Source organism: Oncorhynchus masou, chromosome 26 (genome assembly GCF_036934945.1).
Source record: "Oncorhynchus masou masou isolate Uvic2021 chromosome 26, UVic_Omas_1.1, whole genome shotgun sequence".
NCBI classification, from domain to species: Eukaryota; Metazoa; Chordata; class Actinopteri; order Salmoniformes; family Salmonidae; genus Oncorhynchus; species Oncorhynchus masou.
Genome location: NC_088237.1, coordinates 14,680,458 through 14,706,330, shown reverse-complemented (window position 1 = coordinate 14,706,330; position 25,873 = coordinate 14,680,458). Strand labels below are relative to the sequence as shown.

Sequence of the window (25,873 nt, the reverse complement as noted above, 5' to 3'; positions counted from 1 at the left end):
ACAACATGTGGAATAAAACAAGTGGTATGAATTCTTTCTGAAAGCTTAGTCCTTGCCAATGACAAGCATATCCCTAACATGATGCAGCCACCACCATGCTTGAAAATATGCAGAGTGGAAACTCAGTGATGTGTTGGATTTGCCCCAAACATAACGCTTTGTATTCAGGATATAAAGTTAATTTCTTTGCCACATTTTTTGAAGTTTTACTTTAGTGCCTTATTGAAAACAGGATGCATGTTTTGGAATGTTTTTTATTCTGTACTGACTTCCATCTTTTCACTCTGTCTTTTAGGTTAGTGTTGTGGAGTAACTAAAATGTTGTTGATCCATCTTCAGTTTTCTCCTATCACAGCCAATAAACTCTGTAAATGTTTTAATGTCACCATTGGCCTCATGGGGAAATCCCTGAGCGGTTTCCTTTCTCTCCGGCAACTAAGTTAGGGAGGACGCCTGTATCTTTGCAGTGACTGGGTGTATTGATACACCATCCAAAGTGTAATTCATAACTTCACTATGGTCAAAAGGATATTCAATGTCTCTTTTGTTTTCTTTCCCCATCAATAGGTGCCATTCTTTGTGAGGCATTGGAAAAACACCCTGGTCTTTGTGGTTGGTACAGTGAGGAGGTAGTCATTAAAAAATCACGAAGGGGTTGAATACTTATTGACCCAAGACATTTCAGCTTTTCATTTTTTATTAAATAATAAAAATGTCTAAAAACATGATTCCACTTTAGGTTTATGGGATGTTGTGTGTAAGCCAGTGACACAAAATCTCAATGAATCCATTTTAAATTCAGGCTGTAACACAACAAAATTAGGAACAATTCAAGGGGTGTGAATACTTTCTGAATGCACTGCAGATCAGCCAAAGGTAGAGGCACAGAGGGTGTGCTCAACCTTTACAAAATCAGATATATGCAAACACTCCTGTATTGCACAAACTGAATAACACACACACACACACACACACACACACACACACACACACACACACACACACACACACACACACACACACACACACACACACACACACACACACACACACACACACACACACACACACACACACACACACACACTAAATAACTGAACTTATATTGTGGACATGGTGTGGTTGTGCAGCAGAGAAAAATGTTGGAGCATTGAACTTGAGGCTGAGTCGGCAGCATTACAAGTCAAATCTGAGATCAGCAAAGCGTGGGTGTTGAGGCAGAGTTAGTGGTTTACTGTATGTCTACCCCAGGAGTAAAAGCATTACAGTAAGACCACACACACTGTTCTCATCAGTCGATAATGAGGCCGAGCCAGTGTGTTAGTGTTAGTTCTGTTTGGCCTCATTGTTTTTGAAATGAGCCTACTGGCTTCATTTATCTTGGACCCAGGCTTTCTCTAACACAAGAGGCCAAACGAGAATTCTATTATCTGCCAGAGTGAACCATCATCTCTAATCAATGACTAATGACACCTCACTGCCCAGAGAACTCTAAGCAACTCAGGGCCTGGTTTGGGTACACTAAAGAGGTGTGTGTGAGTTATAGTATTAGGGTTACCACTGAAGTAACAAACAACTCGGCTCCATAGAGTGGTTGGACCACAGTACACCTCTCAGAAAGGATATCGAGAGGGAGAGCAGAGAGGAAGAAGCATAGGAGGATGAGGAGCGAGGGGAGTGCAGAGGGAGACACATACTCATATTCATAAATCCTTGAGAGCTATGTACACACAGGCTCCCTAGCCGCTAATTAGGAGCGTCCAAAAGATACAATAAGCAGATGCTCCACTGAGCTACGAAAACAAATCTCTCTCTCTCTCACTTTTCTTCTGGGTGTGATACAGTCAATTTGTGCTGAGTCACAGAACATTGTCTCCAAAGGCATAATTACACTCACACCCCAGGTCATTAAGATTTGATGAGAGCGGGGTCTCTATCTCTGCCGGTCTGTCCAGGTGTGTTGTTGTGTGAGCAGCTGGGCAGGCAGAGTGACAGCACAGTAATCTAATACCCATAGAGTAACATAGAGATGGCAGCTCCATCACTCAGCAGGCACCACCAGTCCCTATCCACCCACCTTTCAGTCACCCACACACAGATACTGACTCAGTTTACAGTGATGGGAAAGGAGGGAGGGAATACAAAAATAAATAGATTTTTACAATACACAATAAACAAATAACCTCATGACAATTCATAGACAGATCTAATGCATAAAGTATATCACATTGCAGATTTCTCCAAACCCCTTTCATAAAATCTAATAACACTTCAACCTTGTGCTCAATCGAAAAAGTAAAATATCCCTATCAACCTTACAGTGCAGTAAACATTATACAGCAATATCATACAGGGAGGACTGGTAATGCACATTTGAAGGAACATTTTAAAGTTGAACACTCAAGAAAAAAAGATCTTATAAAAAAAGTACATGTCATGTTTTAAACAGATTTCAAGCTAATCTTATAAATTAACGCTTGTTAACGTTTGCCTCTGAAGTGTCTAAGGGCACTTGAGAGAGAATTCCTCCATATAAAGGGTTAACTCCATCCCCCTTACTGTTCCAAAGTGCATAGCAATATTGTGTGAGGCAGAAATTGTACTGTAAACATAACTTTACTCAGAGAAACTTCAGTGGAGAGACATAGTATGCTCCAGTGCTCAATATACTATCTCAAACTCTTTGGAAATCTCTTAAAACGCTCAACTTGATCAACATTTAATAATACAGACAGAAGGAACAAAGAAAATAGCCACAAACAGGTGAGTAGAGAGATTGCAAGGATGTTTGATGTATTCTCTTGTTTTCTTAATTTAAAGTAGTGACATTATTTGGGTTAAATTCTCTTTGGTAAAAATCACTCATTTATATGCCATGTAAAGAAATGACTTTAGATTACTTGTTGGTTATTACTGCATTGTCGGAACTAGAAGCACAAGCATTTCGCTACACTCGCATTAACATCTGCTAACCATGTGTATGTGACAAATAACATTTGATTTGATTTGAAGAAATGACTTATCAAGACTGAGAGAGAAACCCCAGAAGGTGGGGGTGTTTGTGGATTATGATGAGGGTCAGGTCTCATATCTACTCTTTCACTGGCTGTACCTTTGCTGAGAAACTCTATCCATACTTTTGCCTCTGTCCTAACTATGGTAGTAAAAACTCTGATCATCTCTCCTGTCATTCACACAGACGGATTAACAATGTCACACAATATTGCCTACATGCATCGATGAGGAAGGATTTTCCTTTCGCTATATTACAGGTAATACGTTTACAAATCATAGATAGTCAAGTAACACCACAATTATGAATATTTACCCGATGTCCTCAATCAAATTCAAATGTAAAATATTCTCTAATCTTTCTGTTTTAACATATAAATACATGCTTTTATTTTACGAAAAGGAAAACATTCAAAGGAAATTTAGTTCAATAAGAACAGTGATAAAAGTTGCATGACTGATTATTCTTAAATCCATATATTCTTAAACTTGACACTCCATAGGTTATATGCTAATGTGGATGGTGTGTCACTGTGTATATACATTGCATTCGGAAAGTATTCAGACCCCTTGACTTTTTCCCACATTTTGTTACGTTACAGCCTTATTCTAAAATTGATTAACTTGTTTTTTTCCCGTCATCAATCTACACACAATACCCCACAAAGACAAAGCGGAAACAGGTTTTAAGAAACTGTTGCTAATTTCTGAAGAAAAAAACCCAGAAATACCTTATTTACATAATTATTCAGACCCTTTGCTATGCGACTCGAAATTGAGCTCAGGTGCATCCTGTTTCCATTGATCATCGTCCATTGATTGGAGTCCACCTGTAGTAAATTCAATTGATTGGACATGATTTGGAAAGGCACACACCTGTCTATATAAGGTCCCACAGTTGACAGTCCATGTGAGAGCAAAACCCAAGCCATGAGGTCAAAGGAATTGTCCGTAGAGCTCCGAGACAGGATTGTGTCGGGGCACAGATCTGAGGAAGGGTAGCAAAAACTTTCTGCAGCATTGAAGATCCCCAAGAACACACCTTCATCACTCTAAAATGGAAGACGTTTGGAACCAGCAAGCTGGCCGCTCGACCAAACTGAGCAATCGGGCGAAAAGTGGCCTTGGTCAGGGAAGTGGCCAAGAAACAGATGGTCATGCTGACAGAGCTCCAGAGTTCCTCTGAAGATGTGAGAACCTTCCAGAAGGACAACCATATCTGCAGCACTCCACCAATCAGGCCTTTATGGTAGAGTCGTCAGACGGAAGCCATTCCTCAGTAAAAGCAACATAACAACCCACTTGGAGTTTGCCAAAAGGTACCTAAGGACTCTCAGACCATGAGAAACTAAATTCTCTGGCCTTATGAAACCAAGATTGAAGTCTTTGGCCTGAATGCCAATTGTCACATCTGGAGGAAACCTGGCACCATTCCTACGGTGAAGCATGGTGGTGGCAGCGTCATGCTGTGGGGATGTTTTTCAGCGGCAGGGACTGGGAGACTAGTCAGGATCGAGGGAAAGATGAATGGTGCAAAGTACAGAGAGATCCTTGATGAAAACCTGCTCAAGAGCACTCAGGACCTCAGACTGGGGCTAAGGTTCACCTTTCAACAAGTCAACGACCCTAAGCACACAACCCTAAGCACACAGTAAGAGCCCGGACTTCGAACATCTCTAGAGAGACCTTAAAATAGCTGTGCAGTGACGCTTCCCATACAACCTGACAGAGCTTGAGAGAATCTCCAGAGAAGAATGGGAGAAACTCCCCAAATACAAGTGTGCCAAGCTTGTAGGGTCATACCCAAGAAGACTCGAGGCTGTAATCGCTGCCAAAGGTACTTCAACAGTGTACTGAGTAAACAATCTGAATACTTATGTTAATGTGATATCAGTTTATTTTTTATAAATGTGCAAAAATGTTGTTGTTTTTTAATGTAAAAACTGTTTTTATTTTGTTATTATGGGGTATTGTGTGTAGATTGAGGGGGGTGGGGATTCATCAATTATAAAACAAGGTTGTAACGTAACAAAATGTGGAAAGAGTCAAGGGGTCTGAATACTTTCCAAATGCACTGTATTTGCAATCAAATAACCCTCTCTTACCTCCCTCTCTCAACCTCTTTGTCCCTATTTTACACTGTCAGTAATCTGTAACAGTAGTTAGCTAGAATCGATGCCAAAAATAACATGTGTTGCCTTCAAAATGTTTGGTGGGACAAAACAATCTCTCTACTGCCAGTAAAGAGTTTCACTTCACATATTTCATGTCTTTGTGCAACAGTGCATTGGCATTAGGCAGTGGAGGCATGGACACTAAAGATTAGCTGGGTGATGTATCACAGTGTAGAGAACAGATAGGGTTTACAGTATTGTATTGCTTTGACCAGCAATGCTTTCCCCTAATGTGGCAAATGTCAAATGTGCAGGTCCATTTAAAAAGCATTAGAGCCAAGTTAGGCTTTGAGTAAAACACACTCAAACTCATACACAGACAGGCATACACATAAACACACTCTCTCACACACACTATAGCATTAGCTAAAGGTCAGTGAGTAAGCTGTTCAAGTCAATCTCCATATTTGACTACAGAAAAACACTTAGCAGCTCTCCCAATTAGACCTACCCTGATGGCCTAAAGAGTCATGTAAGCTACCTAGCTGCGCGCAAACACACACACACACACACACACACAATTATCTCCAGCACTCCATTTCATGTTGACAGACATACTCTCTGCAGAGGCTTCTTCACGTTCAAAGGGTTCTGTCTGAGCAAACAGAATCTTCAAATGATTTCATCTCAAAAGAACCCACAGAAAAATTAAAAAAACATCTCTCCAAAACACATTTACACAAGGACAAACACACACACAGACTTCAGGGACATATTTGATACTCTTATTTGATTATCATCATCATCAACAACATCTTTTCAAAACCAACTTTTTTTAAAGCACACATAAAAACAGTGAAAACACACCAACAAAATCCCTTTGGATAATTGTACCACATGCACTGACTTCAAAGATTCCTCTGAGGCTGTTGCACAGAGAGAGAGATAATAAATGCCACAATAGAAATTGTGTTGTGTTCCTCTGTCAATTAGATGTCTCTTTAATACGAGAACAAGCAAGGCAGGGGGAACAGAACCCCTCCTATGGAAAGCCACAGAGATCAAGCCTAACAAGAAACTCAACTGACAGTTCTGGGGGACACAGCCTCCAATCGAACACACACTATCATAAATACAGCAGATACACACACACTAACACACTAGCATCACCACCCTGGACGGTTCTGACCTAGAATATGTGGACAACTGTAAATACCTTGGTGTCTGGCTAGACTGTAAACTCTCCTGCCAGACTCATATTAAACATCTCCAAAACCAAATCAAATCTAGAATCGGCTTTCTATTATAGCAAAGCCTCCTTCACTCACGCCACCAAACTTACCCTCGTAAAACTGTATCCTACCAATCCTTCGACTTCGGCGACGTCATCTACAAAATAGCTTCCAACAATCGACTCACCAAACTGGATGCAGTCTATCACAGTGCAATCCGTTTTGTTACCAAATCACCTTATACCACTGTCATGACGTTGCCCTGGGGGGTAGGTTTATGACAGTCATAAATACCTCTTCCCCCCTTTTTCCTCTTTCTACCCCACTGAGGTTACATTTGCAAAACCCATGGTTAACATAGAGATTCTGGGAACGTCAGAAGGTGAGGGGAAATTAACTATATTCTGGTAATCCGACCAATGGAACATACGCAGTGGTACTTAATGAATATGATGTCAGTTTGGTTGTCATCTGAGACATTCTCATCAAAGATAAGATGACATAACTCTGATGTGTAGACTTTCCACTGTAGAGTTTATCGAATTCACATGGAATTGTTGTTCAATTTAAATGTTTGAATATGAAATTATTTGTGATGGGATGAAATGTGATTTTAGCTTCTAAAATGTGAGATTTGGGTTTTCATAAGACAGGGCTCTTCTCAATCAGTGGCCCGACCCTGTGAAGGGACATGGGCTATAAAACTTTTCAAACGCCCTCCTCTCCCTTGCTATATAAAGCCTTGACGACAATATAACCTCCTGTTCCGAGGATGTCGGATGACAGTCCGATGTCAGAATAGTTCAGATAATAACTACAGAATGAAGCCAACATCAGCGTGAGCTTTGGTTGCGAATGGTATGAACTTTGAACTCTTATTCACTACAGAAGTGATACCTCCTAGTCGTTAAGTTAGCAACAGCAGCTGCAAACGCAGGTTAGGAAGGAACAGACAGAGTATCCTGTCTACCACACAACGATGTTACTACAACCTATCCAATTGACAGCCAGAGACATTCTTCAAAGGACTCGGTTGGGCAACACGGCCTTCATCTTCCACCAACCTACCGAAGCGCAACTCAGAGTAAATATTTATTGCATTTTCCTTTTCCAAATGGGTGGTAATTTAGAATGCATAAGATACTGTATTTACAATAGCACAGCTTCTTCCCCATTTTCCTCAGTCTTCCCGCTCTTTCACTCAAACCCAGCCCTTTTCTTTTGTGTTACCAGCTGTTCCGCCCGCTAGGGACGTTTTCCTTTATGACGTCATTTGTAATGAAGTTATGATTTAAATATGTGTATGTGTAATTCTGTGTGATTAGTTAGGTATTTAGTAAATAAATGATTAAACCCAATTTTGTATTGCTGATTCAAATTGTTAGCCAGGGTTCATGCAGATAACCAAGAATTTACAACTTTCAGATGAGACTGAATTAAGAGGACGATTAATATTGACTGCTATTGACGTAAAATATTACTCGGCCTTTAAGAGTTTATTCGGAAGATAACAGCTCTATAAATATTATTTTGTGGTGCCCGACTCTCTAGTTAATTACATTTACATGATTAGCTCAATCAGGTGATATTGATTACGGTGTTACGGTTTTCTTCTGGTGAAAGGGAGGCGGACCAAAACGCAGCGAGGTTATTTATAAACATATTTAATAAAGATGATAACGTGAACAATATACTTAACAAAACAAGAAAACGTGGAAAACAGTCCTAACTGGTGCAAAACACAGAGACAGGAACAATCACCCACAAGAGACCTAAAGAATATGGCTGCCTAAATATGGTTCCCAATCAGAGACAACGATAAACACCTGCCTCTGATTGAGAACCACTCCAGGCAACCATAGACTTACCTAGAATACTTCACTAAACACAATCCCATAACCTACAAAAAAACCCTAGACAAAACACACCACATAAATCACCCATGTCACACCCTGGCCTGACCAAAATAATCAAGAAAACACAAAATACTAAGGCCAGGGCGTGACATACGGAGAAATTATTTTATAGAATAGCATGTCATATCACTTAATCCGGCATAGCCAAAGACACGACACCACCCACCACTGCGACCTGTATGCTCTAGTCGGCTGGCCCTCGCTACATATTCTTCACCAGACCCACTGGCTCCAGGTCATCTATAAGTCTATGAAAGGTAAAGCTCCGCCTTATCTCAGTTCACTTGTCACGATAACAACACCCACCCGTAGCACACATTCCAGCAGGTATATCTCACTTATCATCCCCAAAGCCAACATCTCATTTGGTCGCCTTTCCTTCCAGTTCTCTGCTGCCAGTGACTGGAACGAATTGTAAAAATTGCTGAAGTTGGAGACTTTCATTTCCTTCACCAACTTTTAAACATCAACTATCAGAGCAGCTAAATGATCGCTGCAGCTGTACATAGTCTATCTGTAAATAGCCCACCCAATCTACCTACCTCATCCCCATACTGTTTTTAGTTACTTTTCTGCTCTTTTGCACACCAGTATTTCTACTTACATATCATCATCTGCCCATTTATCACTCCAGTGTTAATCTGCTAAATTGTAATTATTCGCTCTTATGGCCTATTTATTGCCTACTTCCTCTTGCCTTTTGCTCACACTGTATATAGACTTTCTTTTTTTCTACTGTGTCATTGACTTGTTTTTTGGGTTATTGGCTTGTTTATTGTTTACTCCATGTGTAACTCTGTGTTGTTGTCTGTGTCACACTGCTTTGCTTTATCTTGGCCAGGTCGTAGTTGCAAATGAGAACTTGTTCTCAACTTGCCTACCTGGTTAAATAAAGGTGAAATAAAATAAATAAAAAACAAACTTATTAAGCATTAAGTTGTATTCAGGTTTATGGAGAGATCTACTCAGAGTTGAACTCTCTGGTCAGCCATATGCATTCACTCATACCGTACAACACACACACACACACACACACACACACACACTTTCTCTCGGTCTGAATATTTTTAAAGCAGAGGGCCCCAGTCAGAAACACATAACCCAGTGTGATGGGCCCCTCATCTCTCCTAGCCGTCTATAAACATGCCTGCCGGAGATGACATTATCAGGCAGAATTAACACACAAAACCACGACTCGTCAGTGAAGAGCATATTTTGCCAGTCCTGTCTGGTCCAGCGACGATGGGGTTTGTGCCCATAGACGACGTTGTTACCAGTGATGTCTGGTGAGGACCTGCCTTACAACAGGTCTACAAACCCTCAGTCCAGCCTCTCTCAGCCTATTGCGGACAGTCTGAGCTCTGATGGAGGGATTGTGCGTTCCTGGTGTAACTCGGGCAGTTGTTGTTGCCATCCTGTACCTGTCCCCAGGTGTGATGTTCGGATGTACTGATTCTGTGCGGGTGTTGTTACACGTGGTCTGCCACTGCAAGGACCATCAGCTTTCCGTCCAGTCTCTCTGTAGCGCTGTCTTTGGCATCTCACAATAAGGACATTTATTGCCCTGGCCACATCTGCAGTCATCATGCCTCCTTGCAGCATTCTCAGTATTTCCATATGCAGGGCACTTTTAAACAAGGCATATACAGCACATAAGGTTGCTTGGAATAAGAGCATGCTGTGTGATAAATGTACTGCAACTGTACAACTGTGAAAAAATACTGTGCTCTCTACTGAGACAGGAAGGGGTTAAAACATCTGTACTCCCATCCGATTGGCTGCACTCCAGCTGCGTGGGCTGACGATAAACGGGTGCCAAACAAATTAGGCAGGAGAGAAAAAAAAAATGCTCACCCCAACAAAAATCAACAGACATCTTTTTGATGAGACATTTACTAAATAATCTCTCAATTAGTGTTCAGGCCCCTGGCCTGTGTGTGTGCGTGGGGGGGCTGGCCCATGTGTTGGGTCCCTGGGGCTAATTGAATGACAATAACATCCATCTAAAAACAGGCCTTCACACTCCCTTCTCTCTTCCCACTCACTCTTTTCCTTCACTCTCTGTTCCTCCTCTCTGTTGCTCCTCTCTGTTGCTCCTCTCTGTTGCTCCTCTCTGTTCCTCCTTTCTGTTCTCTCTTCTCTCTGTTCCTCCTCTCTGTTCCTCCTCTCTGTTGCTCCTCTCTGTTCCTCCTCTCTGTTGCTCCTCTCTGTTGCTCCTCTCTGTTGCTCCTCTCTGTTCCTCCTCTCTGTTCCTCCTCTCTGAAACTCCTCTCTGTTGCTCCTCTCTGTTCCTCCTCTCTGTTGCTCCTCTCTGTTGCTCCTCTCTGTTCCTCCTCTCTGTTGCTCCTCTCTGTTGCTCCTCTCTGTTGCTCCTCTCTGTTCCTCCTCTCTGTTGCTCCTCTCTGTTGCTCCTCTCTGTTGCTCCTCTCTGTTGCTCCTCTCTGTTGCTCCTCTCTGTTGCTCCTCTCTGTTGCTCCTTCTGTTGCTCCTCTCTGCTCCTCTCTGTTGCTCCTCTCTGTTGCTCCTCTCTGTTGCTCCTCTCTGTTCCTCCTCTCTCTGCGCCTCTCTTGCTCCTCTCTGTTCCTCCTCTCTGTTCCTCCTCTCTGTTGCTCCTCTGTGCTCCTCTCTGTTCCTCCTCTCTGTTGCTCCTTCCTCCTCTCTGTTCCTCCTCTCTGTTCCTCCTCTCTGTTGCTCCTCTCTGTTGCTCCTCTCTGTTCCTCCTCTCTGTTCCTCCTCTCTGTTCCTCCTCTCTGTTGCTCCTCTCTGTTGCTCCTCTCTGTTCCTCCTCTCTGTTGCTCCTCTCTGTTGCTCCTCTCTGTTCCTCCTCTCTGTTCCTCCTCTCTGTTGCTCCTCTCTGTTCCTTCTCTGTTCCTCCTCTCCTGCTCTCTCTGTTCCTCCTCTCTGTTCCTCCTCTCTGTTGCTCCTCTCTCCTTCCTCCTCTCTGTTCCTCCTCCTCTGTTGCTCCTCTCTGTTCCTCCTCTCTTTTGCTCCTCTCTGTTCCTCCTCTCTGTTGCTCCTCTCTGTTCCTCCTCTCTGTTGCTCCTCTCTGTTCCTCCTCTCTGTTCCTCCTCTCTGTTGCTCCTCTCTGTTCCTCCTCTCTGTTCCTCTCTGTTGCTCCTCTCTGTTGCTCCTCTCTGTTCCTCCTCTCTGTTGCTCCTCTCTGTTCCTCCTGTTCCTCCTCTCTGTTCCTCCTCTCTGTTGCTCCTCTCTGTTCCTCCTCTCTGTTGCTCCTCTCTGCTCCTCTCTGTTGCTCCTCTCTGTTGCTCCTCTCTGTTGCTCCTCCTCTCTGTTCCTCCTCTCTGTTGCTCCTCTCTGTTGCTCCTCTCTGTTCCTCCTCTCTGTTCCTCCTCTCTGTTGCTCCTCTCTGTTGCTCCTCTCTGTTGCTCCTCTCTGTTGCTCCTCTCTGTTGCTCCTCTCTGTTGCTCCTCTCTGTTGCTCCTCTCTGTTGCATGCTCCCTTTACCTTATGTCTTTCTCTCGCCACTCATTATCTTTCTCTCCCACCATTGTCACGTTGGCTCGTTTCATCCCAGTTCCGGACCGCTTATCACCACAGTATGTGAACGGAACTGGAGCGGAGTGAAGAGTGCCCAATTTGACTGGAGCGCGGAGTGAGATTCCCAAAGGCTGGAGGGTCTGCCTTCTCACCACTCCAATTTCGCTCCAGTAGCGCTCACTTCACAAGCTCAGGGCATGCCTGGCCCAGCATGCATGTTTAGTCTGCTTGTGTGCTGCTCCAACCCCTTACTTTAACTACTGTCATGGAGTTCACTAAATGTTTTCATAAATAAACTGATAAAACACACAGGTGCAAAATCAAGGTGACTTACGAAGATGAGGACCGAGAGCAAGAGAGGGAGTGTGGTGATGTAACTAAAGAAAATCTGAAAAGACACATATCCCAAAAGTATGATGGTGTACTTACTACATGCACATGCTAACAGAAAGGAACGAGGTGGGTAGCTAATTAAGTGTGTCATTGTAGAAAATTATTTACAAACTAAAAATCAGATCTCTTAAAAGTTTTGTTCATTTTTGCTCTATTATCTATACAATAGGCCATATCTTGATTTTGGCCCAATAGGCCTGGCGTATTCGCCCTTTCAAGGAGCTTTCCGTTTTGATTGGTTTATTTTGCCTAAAAACCATTTGGCCGACCTATAGAAAAGTTTAAAAACAACTCTGCATGTCCGCCCAGCCTGGCAAGAGTTGCCAAAAGGGTGTTTAGCATCCCCAGTGGCTCTGCAAGAGGGTAGAGGGTATTCTCTGCTGTTGACTTGTTCTCCAGGCACCATCGCAAGCTGGTTAAACTCGTATTTCTCAAATAAATTCAAATACACTGTAGACTGTGCCTAATAAGACATTTTTCGTTTAACTTGGATTTAAATTCTAAGTTACGGAATGTATAGACTTCAATGATTTAATATACAAAATGTTGTTTAAATGCGGAGCGCTTTATGTCCCTACCAGCCTATTGTGTCACACTCTGAAATTCTTCACAATGCATTTCTTTGTAGGTTATCGACTTGATATAATATAGCCAAAATAATTAATTTCCGTCCTTTCTTAGGCTCCCTGTCTTTGCGCCTGACCTATTTAAACTGTTAGATGCTGTTTAATATGACACATACCCTGCTTATCAGTGACAGGTCTCCCAACAGGCCAGAGAGCTGTGGCCCAAGGGCTCTCATTACAGATAGTTGACCGAGTGCACACACACACACACATACACACACACATTACACAGTGTACACACAGGCTCACATACTATCTCCATCTTTATCTCCCTCCTTAAATCCTTCCCTCTCGCTCTCTCTCTCTCTCTCTCTATTTTCCCTCCCACTCCCTCCCTCAGTTCTATCAGTTAGTCCAGCCTGTAGATACATGAACAGCTGATGGTGTTTAATTAAGGCCCAAATTAAATCAGCATCTATTACATCTTCCCAGCGTATCAAAGAGCCAGGCACGGGACAGGCTTTGGGAGAGATCTAACGCACCCCCACACATATCACTAACCTATCTCCAACGCATATCTAATGCATGTTGACAGCTACTCTTCCCTTCGGTCGCCCAGAAGAAAGGGCGACCGGAGCGAAGAGTGGGAGAGGGGGGGAAAGAGAAAAGGAGATATGGAGGGAGTGGAAAGAGTGAAAGAGGATAAGAGTGAGAGAAAGGTAGAGAGAAGGAGAAAGGAAAAGTAGGGGTTTGGCTGGAAATGCTATTGGATCTTCCTTGCTGAATTCCTGAGGTGATCCGTATTTCCTGTTCCTTGGCACCAGTATCAAAGACAGTACAGTGAGATGAGAGGCCGGAAAAGAGTGTGTTTTCAATGAATACTCCTCATCCTCTCTCTATGCCTTCATACACATACTCTCTCTCTCCCTCTAACAGGGCCTGTGGAGCTCACACACTCTCTGTCTCTCCCTGTAACAGGGCCTGTGGAGCTCACACACTCTCTGTCTCTCCTTCTAACAGGGCCTGTGGAGCTCACACACTCTCTGTCTCTCCCTGTAACAGGGCCTGTGGAGCTCACATACTCTCTCTCTCCCTCTAACAGGGCCTGTGAATCTCACACACTCTCTGTCTCTCCCTGTAACAGGGCCTGTGGAGCTCACATACTCTCTGTCTCTCCCTGTAACAGGGCCTGTGGAGCTCACATACTCTCTCTCGCCCTCTAAAAGGGCCTGTGGAGCTCACACACTCTCTGTCTCTCCCTGTAACAGGGCCTGTGGAGCTCACATACTCTCTGTCTCTCCCTCTAACAGGGCCTGTGGAGCTCACATACTCTCTGTCTCTCCCTGTAACAGGGCCTGTGGAGCTCACAAACTCTCTCTCTCTCTCTAACAGGGCCTGTGGAGCTCACATACTCTCTGTCTCTCCCTCTAACAGGGCCTGTGGAGCTCACATACTCTCTCTCTCCCTCTAACAGGGCCTGTGGAGCTCACATACTCTCTGTCTCTCCCTCTAACAGGGCCTGTGGAGCTCACATACTCTCTGTCTCTCCCTCTAACAGGGCCTGTGGAGCTCACACACTCTCTGTCTCTCCCTGTAACAGGGCCTGTGGAGCTCACATACTCTCTGTCTCTCCCTCTAACAGGGCCTGTGGAGCTCACATACTCTCTGTCTCTCCCTCTAACAGGGCCTGTGGAGCTCACACACTCTCTCTCTCTCTCTAACAGGGCCTGTGGAGCTCACATACTCTCTGTCTCTCCCTCTAACAGGGCCTGTGGAGCTCACATACTCTCTGTCTCTCCCTCTAACAGGGCCTGTGGAGCTCACATACTCTCTGTCTCTCCCTCTAACAGGGCCTGTGGAGCTCAAAGCAGACACATACAACTCTCTTCTGTTCCATCCCTTTCTGCTGGGTTCATTCACAAATCACAGCTCCACACACACACACACACACACACACACACACACACACACACACACACACACACACACACACACACACACACACACACAGAGTCCGAGGTCTCCCTACCGCAGGCCCCATGGCAGATCGGCTTTCAGAGAAGAAATATGATGTGCGTGCGGTCAAATTAGAGATTCCTTCTTCTGCACTAACACACACGCCATCCCTCAGAGAGAGTTCCTGTCACCACTGGCTGAGACACTGATAGGGCTCTGGGCTTGTCTGTGGAGCTTTAACATACTGCAAAGGATTACACAAAAACACAAACGCATGAACACACACACACACACACTATTCTTTCACATCTGTCTCTTACCCTCTCCCCCCACACAAATTAATCTCTCCCTCCTTCCCCTCTCATTCTATCTCCATTAATCTCTCCATCGTGTTGTGATGTCATAGCCACACCCCAGAGATGGTGGTGAGGTTGGTGTGAGGTGAGTAGCAGATGCTACTAGTGATGATGTTGGTCTGGAGGGGATGAGAGAGAGTTCAAGCCCAGCATCAGTGCTTGGTTTGCGGTATGACTCAAGGCTGCAGTGCCGGTGGTTGGAGGTATGGAGCTCCACACATGAAAGAGGGGACGAAGAGAAGACTGTGGGCCAGGAGCAGTTTTGGTGGCTGAGGACAGGGAGCAGAGATCAGGGTTGTGGCCCAGACATGGTGCCTGATTGTGGACATAACTCAGGGCGTTCTCTGGTGGCTGGAGGGAATTGAAGTTGTGTGTGCAGTTTGTGTGTGTTTTCTGGCTGGAGACGCAGAGGCATGTTGCTGTGCCATGTAAACACACAGCCAGGCCTGGCAGCAGGCCAACACGGCTGTTCGGGTGTGTGTGTGTGTGTGTGTGTGTGTGTGTGTGTGTGTGTGTGTGTGTGTGTGTGTGTGTGTGTGTGTGTGTGTGTGTGTGTGTTGGGAACAGAACAATAGTCCAGAGCAGCAGGGAGAAAAAGCAAAGCCACAAGTAAGTAGCAGCAGTAGCGCTGTACACCATTCATCAGCCCACAGTAGGGGTTAGTGGTGCACTCATTCACTATCAGACCAGCACAGCTGTTGTAATACTACAACAATACGGAAGGCTATTACAGAAGCTTAGCAGTGAGTCTCTATGAGAGGCCTGTAGTCCAGGGCTGTCTGTCAGCCTGCTCCGTGGTAGCACTCGCAAACACACACAGTTTGAGCTCTCCACTGTCATATTAAGAGGTGTCCATCCAGAGGAAGACATAAACAAGACACAGGACATGGCTTAGAGAGACACGATGCCAAGGGTAGATTCCTGGCAGGACGGGGTGTGATGAGCAAACACAAAGAAAAACATCCAACTACTAAAGGGACACATTTACACACAGAGAAAAACATGGATAGTGACGCACACACACCCAGACACACTCAAGTCCCACAGCCACACGACTCAATGACAGATGCCTGGGGCAGTTACCCTAACATAACCCCGTAATACACACACACCCCTCACTGTTAAACCCTTTAATGTGTTATCAGACGCCAGCCCACTAACTCCAGCACATTCCAACACTGCATGGGGTGGAGGCCCCCAAAACATCAGGACCTGGCTTTGGCAGGGTGGACTACACACACACACACACACACACACACACACACACACACACACACACACACACACACACACACACACACACACACACACACACACACACACACACACACACACAAAGCTGTCTACGTAGCAGTAGTTTTCACCCGTCTCTCCCTTTGTCTGATCCTGTGTTTACAATCCTCTGTAATATACACCCCAGAGAGGCAGAAACCAGGACATTCCCATACCAACATTTGGTCATGCTGTTACTGTACACATGTGTTATTCTGTCTTGATAGATGGCTGATGCACCAACTTAACTGGCTGGTCCAACCGTGCTTTTAGGAGAACAGTCAACAGTTAGGAGAGAATAACAGGAACTCTGGTCTGTAGGAATACTGAAATGACCTGGGTGGAGTGTGCACACACACGCAAAGATGTGTTTCTTTCCAACACACACATACAGCTAATTACATATAACCAGCTCATACACACACAAGCTGACAGCAGTGACAAAGGGCTTCTTAGGCAATCAAGCCATCTTAACACACCCACTCACAGACACACACACACACACACACACACACAGTGGACTTACAAGAGGAGGGGCTTGCGGCAGAGCACCAGGGCGTCGTAGAGCACACACACCCCGAAGACGGTGATGCCCGTCTCCTTAACCAGCATGGCACAGGTGCCCAGCAGCAGGCTGGCACCCAGCGCCCACACAGACACCGTGGAGGGCAGAGAGTCTGCAGAACCAGAACCACACACACCCACACTCCTGGAGAGAGAGAGAGAGAGAGAGAGAGAGAGAGAGAGAGAGAGAGAGAGAGAGACAGAGAGAAGGGGGAGGAGGGAGTGCTATTAAGTAAAGAGAAAATGTTTTTTAAAAACTACACAATCCACCCCCCAGAGTAGTGACAGGGAGAGAGCGAGAGAGCGAGAGAGTGTTAGGGTTTTCTTACCTAACATAGGAGAGAAAGGCCAGGAGGAACAGCATGCAGGCCAAGACATCCGCCCTGCCCACGATACCAGACACCTGAAACATACACAAACAGAGTTTACATTAGTCCTGTGGCTCAGGTGACCCGGGCAACCTGTAGACTAGTGACAGAGTAGAGTGGGTGTCCATAGGGAAGTCTATTTTGTTGCATTTACATTTACATTTAAGTCATTTGGCAGACGCTCTTATCCAGAGCGACTTACAAATTGGTGAATTCACCTTATGACATCCAGTGGAACAGCCACTTTACAATAGTGCATCTAAATCATTTAAGGGGGGTGAGAAGGATTACTTTATCCTATCCTAGGTATTCCTTAAAGAGGTGGGGTTTCAGGTGTCTCCGGAAGGTGGTGATTGACTCCGCTGTCCTGGCGTCGTGAGGGAGTTTGTTCCACCATTGGGGGGCCAGAGCAGCGAACAGTTTTGACTGGGCTGCGGGAACTGTACTTCCTCAGTGGTAGGGAGGCGAGCAGGCCAGAGGTGGATGAACGCAGTGCCCTTGTTTGGGTGTAGGGCCTGATCAGAGCCTCAGTGCCGTTCCCCTCACAAGGCAAGCACCATGGTCTTGTAGCGGATGCGAGCTTCAACTGGAAGCCAGTGGAGAGAGCGGAGGAGCGGGGTGACGTGAGAGAAAGGCCAGGTTACTAGGTTACACTGAGACACATACAGTGCCTTGCGAAAGTATTCGGCCCCCTTGAACATTGCGACTTTTTGCCACATTTAAGGCTTCAAACATAAAGATATAAAACTGTATTTTTTTGTAAAGACTCAACAACAAGTGGGACACAATCATGAAGTGGAACGACATTTATTGGATATTTCAAACTTTTTTAACAAATCAAAAACTGAAAAGTTGGGCGTGCAAAATTATTCAGCCCCCTTAAGTTAATACTTTGTAGCGCCACCTTTTGCTGCAATTACAGCTGTAAGTCGCCTAAGGCACTGTAACTCTGTTACATAACACTGTGTTATGGTACATTCTGTCAGCAGAGGTCCAGAGACAGTTCAGGGCAGGTTGGAGATGAGACAGTCATTTCTGTATATTTACCACAAAGTGAACTGATGTTTGAGCATCTTTTCCAAGAGAGAGAGACTTAGTTAGGTGGCAATACTTAAGGTGTGATATGTTAGCTGGTGATGTTAGGTTGTGTTACAGTTCTGTTTGGGTCTGAGGTACGCTAAGTTCCAGTGAGGTCTGCAGTTTTTAAGTCTCTGCTGCTGTGAGGTAGTTAGTCCAGACAACAACCAAAAAAACACAGACCGAAAAAAAAGCACAGACCGAGACAGAGAAAGAGCGAGAGAGCGAGAGAGCGAGAGAGAGAGAGAGAAAAAGTCAGACTCAGAGATGAACAAGGTCAGATAGGAGCTGTGAGATCATAAATCTCAAAACCTCCAGGATAGGAAGACAGGGGGATGGAGAGAGGGAGGGGTAAGGAGGAGAGAGCAGTGGGATAGCAATAGATGAAGAGGACGGGAAGGAGTAGATTGATTGCCACCCTCCAGAGAGTCTGTAAATATAACAGTCGGTCCCAGAACCTTTTCATCAAACTGGCAAAACAGCCAACATGTCACTGTGTGTGTGTGTGTGTGTGTGTGTGTGTGTGTGTGTGTGTGTGTGTGTGTGTGTGTGTGTGTGTGTGTGTGTGTGTGTGTGTGTGTGTGTGTGTGTGTGTGTGTGTGTGTGTGTGTGTGTAAGGGTACAGGGACCTCGGTTCGATCTGCACTGTGAATCCAAATGAATACATAGAAAACTAGAGCCTATGTGCACATTGCAATCACTATAACAGCCCGGAACTCATTCTGTGCGATGGCGAGTGGTGGAGTCGTTAAACCAGGATACTCCATCATCATTTAAATCTCCAGTTAGGGAAAATTAGGGCTTCCCAGTAGATTACAATGGCAATGGAGAGAGGGAGCATGTCACCACTGCTCAACGAGAATAGCCTATGCAGCTGCCAACACACTTCCACCTCTCGCCCCCATTTCAGAAAACAGGTAGTATCCGCTCTATATAAGCAAGCTGAAGCCAAAATTGTGAATGAATTGGCCAATGACCCTGTGTTGCGCTTACTGCAGATGAATGGACCTCCAGGGCTACAGAGAGATACTTAACAGGTTTCCATTGGCTCAGGTTTATTCGACAAAAGCTATGACATTGCGACACGTGTAATGGAAACAGCTGATATAGGAGACATTTTCAAAAGATCGACAACATTTTGACCCATTTGACAAGGGAGGGTGTTTATTTTGTCGAACTTTCTTTGTGATAAAATGATGATGGAAGTTATTATTATTCTTTTTTTATCAATTATGATTGGCGAATACCTTTGAAGGTACATATAAGGTCATCACGTAACTATAAGCTCCACTCTACATTTAATTATATTTTTATTCCTGCGCAATGTGACTTAATGGGTAGCGGAAACTCTTCAACCACAAACATTTTATTCGACATTGTAGGTTTTTGCAAAAAGTTTTTTTGTTTGTTTGTTGCTGTGGCATCTTCACGTCCACCTGTTTTTAAATCGACACAAGATAGTTCAATGGAAATGCACCCCAGCAAGCAATAGTCAGCAGCATACCACCCTGCATACCACTGCTGGCTTGCTTCTGAAGCTAAGCAGGGTTGGTTCTGGTCAGTCCCTGGATGGGAGACCAGATGCTGCGGGAAGTGGTGTTGGATGGCCAGTAGGAGGCACTCTTTCCTCTGGTCTAAAAATATTCCAATGCCCCAGGGCAGTGATTGGGGACATTGCCCTGTGTAGGGTTCAGTCTTTCGGATGGGACTTTAAACGGATGTCCTGACTCTCTGAGGTCATTAAAGAACCCATGACACTTATTGTAAAAGTAGGTGTGTTAACCCCAGTGTCCTGACTAAACCTTCCCAATCTGACCCTCAAAGTCACATAATAATCTCTAGTTTACTATTGGCTTATTCATCCCCCTCCTCTCCCCTGTAACTATTCCCCAGGTTGTTGCTGCCAATGAAAACGTGTCCTCAATCAACTTACCTGGTAAAATAAATAGTCGCATCCATTTTCTATGCAAACGTTCTAAATTTCATAGAAAATCAAAATAACAGGACAAGTTAATAGAAACATAGCTTGTGGGAAATGAGAAGTAGACACACCTCCTTGATGAGAGTCACACAAGAGAGCATATTTTTATTTTTGTAAGAAAATGTTATAGCGTAATATGTCTGAGCCATGTTTACATAACTCATAACTCATTTCACATGCATATTGCACTCATAACTCATTTCACATGCATATTGCACTTATTTGAGTGTTGTTGTTGAGTAATCGTCGGTTTGCATTTAAGAAAATACAAAGTGTTGCTATTACTCCTGATGATGCTCTCATTAAGCATTATTTGACTCATGACCATATATGGAATCAGGAATACAAACACTTCGTATTTTTCTAAATAAACAAAAATGAACTACAGTAACTGTTGGCATTTCCTTTTCCTGCTTTAGAAGCTCATCAGTAAAGCAGGGGGAGGAGCCCCGTATCTTATATATTTAATTCATGAGGAGGAAGACGAGATTCTTCCACCCTTCCCTGTCTTCGCTCTTCTCTCTCTTCTCTCCCACCCCTCATCCAATCGCCCTTCATCCTTCAACTCTGTTATTTCTCTCCTTTCATCTTCCTCCATCCGTCCCTGCCTCCCACTGTGACTGAAGGTGACTCAGCAGTGTTCTCGGTACACACACACACAACACACATTCTTTAACAGTATACAGTATCTCAACTCAAAAACACTTCCAGCCTTAACACTCACTTAAAATATCTAAATCAGACCTTTAATGTCCTACCCCATGGAGTATCAGCTGTGTGTGTGTGTGTGCGCGCAGTGAGAAACACACATTCTAGAACATTCTGAGCCACACCCTTCTAGGGCTGCAGCTGTTTCTAATAGAATGTGCTTTAAAGACACACCCTGCCCCCTGGAATTGTCTAATGGGACATTTGGTACTGATTTACAGTGTGTGTGTGTGTATGTGTGTGTGTGTATTAGCTCTCTCTCTCTCGCTCTCTCATAAGGCATGTCGTGAGGCGAGAGGGTTCCTCATGACTGGAACTGGGGATTTGAGTACTCTATCCTGATCGCACACACCTCTACTACAGTAAATTACTACCTTACCACACACCCCTACTACAGTAAACTACTACCCTACCACACACCTCTACTATAGTAAAGTACTACCTTACCACACAGCTCTACTACAGTAAAGTACTACCTTACCACACAGCTCTACTACAGTAAAGTACTACCCTACCACACACCTCTACTATAGTAAAGTACTACCTTACCACACAGCTCTACTACAGTAAAGTACTACCCTACCACACACCCCTACTACAGTAAAGTACTACCTTATCACACAGCTCTACTACAGTAAAGTACTACCCTACCACACACCTCTACTATAGTAAAGTACTACCTTACCATACAGCTCTACTACAGTAAAGTACTACCTTACCATACAGCTCTACTACAGTAAAGTACTACCCTACCACACACCCCTACTACAGTAAAGTACTACCCTACCACACACCCCTACTACAGTAAAGTACTACCCTACCACACACCCCTACTACAGTAAAGTACTACCCTACCACACACCTCTACTAGAGTAAAGTACTACCCTACCACACACCCCTACTACAGTAAAGTACTACCCTACCACACACCCCTACTACAGTAAAGTACTACCTCACCACACACCCCTACTACAGTAAAGTACTACCCTACCACACACCTCTACTATAGTAAAGTACTACCCTACCACACACCTCTACTACAGTAAAGTACTACCCTACCACACACCTCTACTAGAGTAAAGTACTACCTCACCACACACCTCTACTACAGTAAAGTACTACCTTACCACACACCCCTACTACAGTAAAGTACTCTAACTTACCACACACCCCTACTACAGTAAAGTACTACCCTACCACACACCCCTACTACAGTAAAGTACTACCCTACCACACACCTCTACTACAGTAAAGTACTACCCTACCACACACCTCTACTAGAGTAAAGTACTACCCTACCACACACCTCTACTACAGTAAAGTACTACCTCACCACACACCCCTACTACAGTAAAGTACTACCCTACCACACACCTCTACTACAGTAAAGTACTACCCTACCACACACCTCTACTACAGTAAAGTACTACCTTACCACACACCTCTACTACAGTAAAGTACTACCTTACCACACACCTCTACTACAGTAAAGTACTACCTCACTACTGTCGTGTCTTTACTATCATTAAATGAAGACTTTTAGTTTATATCAAAGATTCTCTGTAATTAGTATTACGCGATTAAACTGAATAATCATGTAACTGTAATTAAAAAGGAAGTCGGGGAACCAAGGAAAATATTCAGATTATAATTTTCCTAATATAACTTTTCAGATATTTTCATATCTGATCAATAGTCTTCTGATTAATGAATTATTCTTTACCTCACGTTAGTCTCATTCCAACGTCGTAAATTGTTGGTTATCTGCACGAACGCAGTCTTCACTATGAGTCATCCATACATCAGTTGTCTTAAAATCATTTATTAACTAACTAAACAATCACAGAAGTGCACACACAAACAAACAAAGTAAATATGGTTACAAGAAATGATAGGGGAATGTGCCCTAGTGGGCTAAACCGGCATGGCGGCTTGTTGGACAAAAGGGAAGTGGGGGTCGACTGAGTTAAGACAACGCACAGTTGATAATTATAACAATTGAAATGCTAATCCTGTGCACATGAACGCTCACTCATTCGGGAACAATTGCAATCAATATATATATTTACGCTCAGTGTGTCGTCGGGGGCTCTGTTGAAAAGTTTGTTTCTGTTGGAGAGCGTCCTTCCTCTCTCTCTCTCTCTGTCGTGGTCAGAATGGATAGTTCAGACTGACATTCATTCATGTTGTTATGGATAGATGTTTCGGCGGTTGTTGGTCTTTGCGTTCAATGATACCGAATTCCTAGCTGCAGACTAGTAATTAATATCAAAGACTTGTTCTTATTCTGTCGGTATCGATAGTCTAAGAGTTTAACCACGTGGTATGGTTAAAAGATTCAGCCATCTACTCAAACCTTGGCCCTCTCGTTATAGAGGTAAGCTGGTCTGCAACCTTTGTCCTCTCGTAATTGAAGGAAACATGGTCTGTTGAGAAATTCTCAAAGTGGGGGTTTTATTCGGGAGAGCAGAAAAAGGCCTGTCCCAGGATGCCTGACCATAACTGTGCTCGTGGGCGGTCCTCTGATTTAGTTAAACTCCAAAGGGAATTGGAATTTCCTTCATTAAACAGTCCAAAATCACATTACACAATTCCACAAACAGTATCATCCAAACTCATTCATCTTATACAACAATTAGATGTAAACCTCATCTGAGGCTATTATATAAACAGTGTTATGGTAATGTGGCCGTATTGTCTCCCATTTTTATTTTTTTATTTCACCTTCATTTAACCAGGTAGGCTAGTTGAGAACAAGTTCTCATTTGCAACTGCGACCTGGCCAAGATAAAGCATAGTATGTGTGAACAGACAACACAGAGTTACACATGGAGTAAACAATTAACAAGTCAATAACACAGTAGAAAAAAAGGGAGTCTATATACATTGTGTGCAAAAGGCATAAGGAGGTAGGCAAATAATTACAATTTTGCAGATTAACACTGGAGTGATAAATGATCAGATGGTCATGTACAGGTAGAGATATGGATGTGCAAAAGAGCAGAAAAGTAAATAAATAAAAACAGTATGGAGATGAGGTAGGTAAAATTGGGTGGGCTATTCACCGATAAGACTATGTACAGCTGCAGCGATCGGTTAGCTGCTCAGATATCAGATGTTTGAAGTGGGTGAGGGAGATAAAAGTCTCCAACCCATGAGTTTCACAAAATTGTACCAAACGGACCAGTTCGTAGCTGGATTCTTCACCGATCTTTTATACCTTCTCCAGAACATAAATGTTTTTCGAACCTCAAGTTCTGTGAGGTGGAAGAAATGTCTTTGTTCTCTATGAAAATTCACTCTATCTCTATACTGTGGTCATGAGGAGATAATCTCCTCCAGGAATTTACGACCTCTCGCTGACCACAGCAGCCTGGGTGTAGGAGACAGGGAGAGGGGGGTAGGGCTTGCTGTACCCAAAGAGGGCAATGTCATGACACCACACATCCCTACTACAGTAGTCAGTAATTAGCCTTGTCCTAGCCAGAACAGCCTGAGCCCATCCTGTTTCTGTAGCGTGAGGCAGCTTGATGTACAAGTACACCCCCAGGGCAGGACGCTAGTCAGTACCATACTACTCTTATTTAACCCAGCACCAAACATGTCCATAAACCGAGAGATATACGGTACATCTGACAATGGTGACAGTGATACACTGATCTGTCTCAAACGGACACAAAGGTGTTTCAATAATAGCTATTGTGTTGACCAGAGCTGCTGTAATAGTAAGTATGGCTCTCCCACCTCTCCACTGCTGTCTCCTGGCCTGGTCTGCTCCACACACACTGGGTTCTCTTCACTGGCACAAACACACACACACAAACACAGACTACCTCATTCTAGCCAATTACATCATTTTGCAGGAATTTGAATACAGCTGCAGCTTCCCCACTCCAAAACCTACACATGGAGTAGAATCTCTGTCTCTGTCTCTCTCTCTGTCTCTGTCTCTGTCTCTGTCTCTGTCTCTGTCTCTCTCTCTCTCTCTCTCTCTCTCTCTCTCTCTGTGTCTCTCTCTCTGTGTCTCTCTCTCTGTGTCTCTCTCTCTCTGTGTCTCTCTCTCTCTGTGTCTCTCTCTCTCTCTCTCTCTCTCTCTCTCTCTCTCTCTCTCTCTCTCTCTCTCTCTCTCTCTCTCTCTCTCTCTCTCTCTCTCTCTCTCTCTCGTCAGCAAAATAAGTATTTTCTCAATAACATGAAATCAGGAGAAAAATTATTCTATCTATAGTATGGCGTCCCTCACCACTGTCTGGCCTGTCTTTTCCCTACAGCCAACACACTCAACATCTACTTCGCCATGCCAAACATGTTTGTGCCTAAGTGGACAGTGAGACACACAGACGGTCAGTGGGATCTCCACATGACCTGACCAGTCTGTCTCAGCAGTCGCCATTGAGAAGAGAGGAGAGGAGAGTGGGATGAATAGAGGGATTTCAGCCTTGAACAGCACCTCCATTCACTGGCTGGAGAACTGAATGACTGCATCTTTATGGCGGCCATATTGGATACGGAGACAGGGACTGTGTGATGCCAGGAGCTTCACGGAGAGGGTGGATGAGGGATAGATCACTTTTTAATCTCTGTCTTATTGTGGTGTTTGTGTGTGTGTGCGTGTGTGTGTGTGTATGTGTGTGTCCTTCCTCATCAGTATAAGTGAAGTGAACTCCAGCTGGTACCCTGGCTAATAACATAACCGGTTTACTGCACTGAGTTCATCAGACTCTGGCACAGTCACTCACTGCAGAGACACAGCACTGCCAAAGACCTGCCACTACACAGCCCCGGCATCAGCCCCAGCCCTCAGAATGACTGACTACTTACTGCATGACTGCCTGGAAGACTGACACTGGGTGGAAATGGGGCTGG

The 25,873-nt window shown here is 44.2% G+C and overlaps 1 protein-coding gene across 2 annotated transcripts in view; it reads right to left on the bottom strand.

Annotated features, from left to right (window-relative positions):
* LOC135514863 (protein O-mannosyl-transferase TMTC1-like) overlaps window positions 1–25,873 on the bottom strand; it is a 108,067-nt gene that overhangs the window by 76,535 nt on the left and 5,659 nt on the right. For both annotated transcript variants that reach the window (XM_064938525.1, XM_064938526.1), the window contains exons 3-4: window positions 17,206–17,279; window positions 16,839–17,021 (exon numbers count right to left, since the gene is read on the bottom strand). In XM_064938525.1, the coding sequence (XP_064794597.1) occupies window positions 16,839–17,021; window positions 17,206–17,279 (257 nt within the window). The remainder of the gene's footprint in view (window positions 1–16,838; window positions 17,022–17,205; window positions 17,280–25,873) is intronic.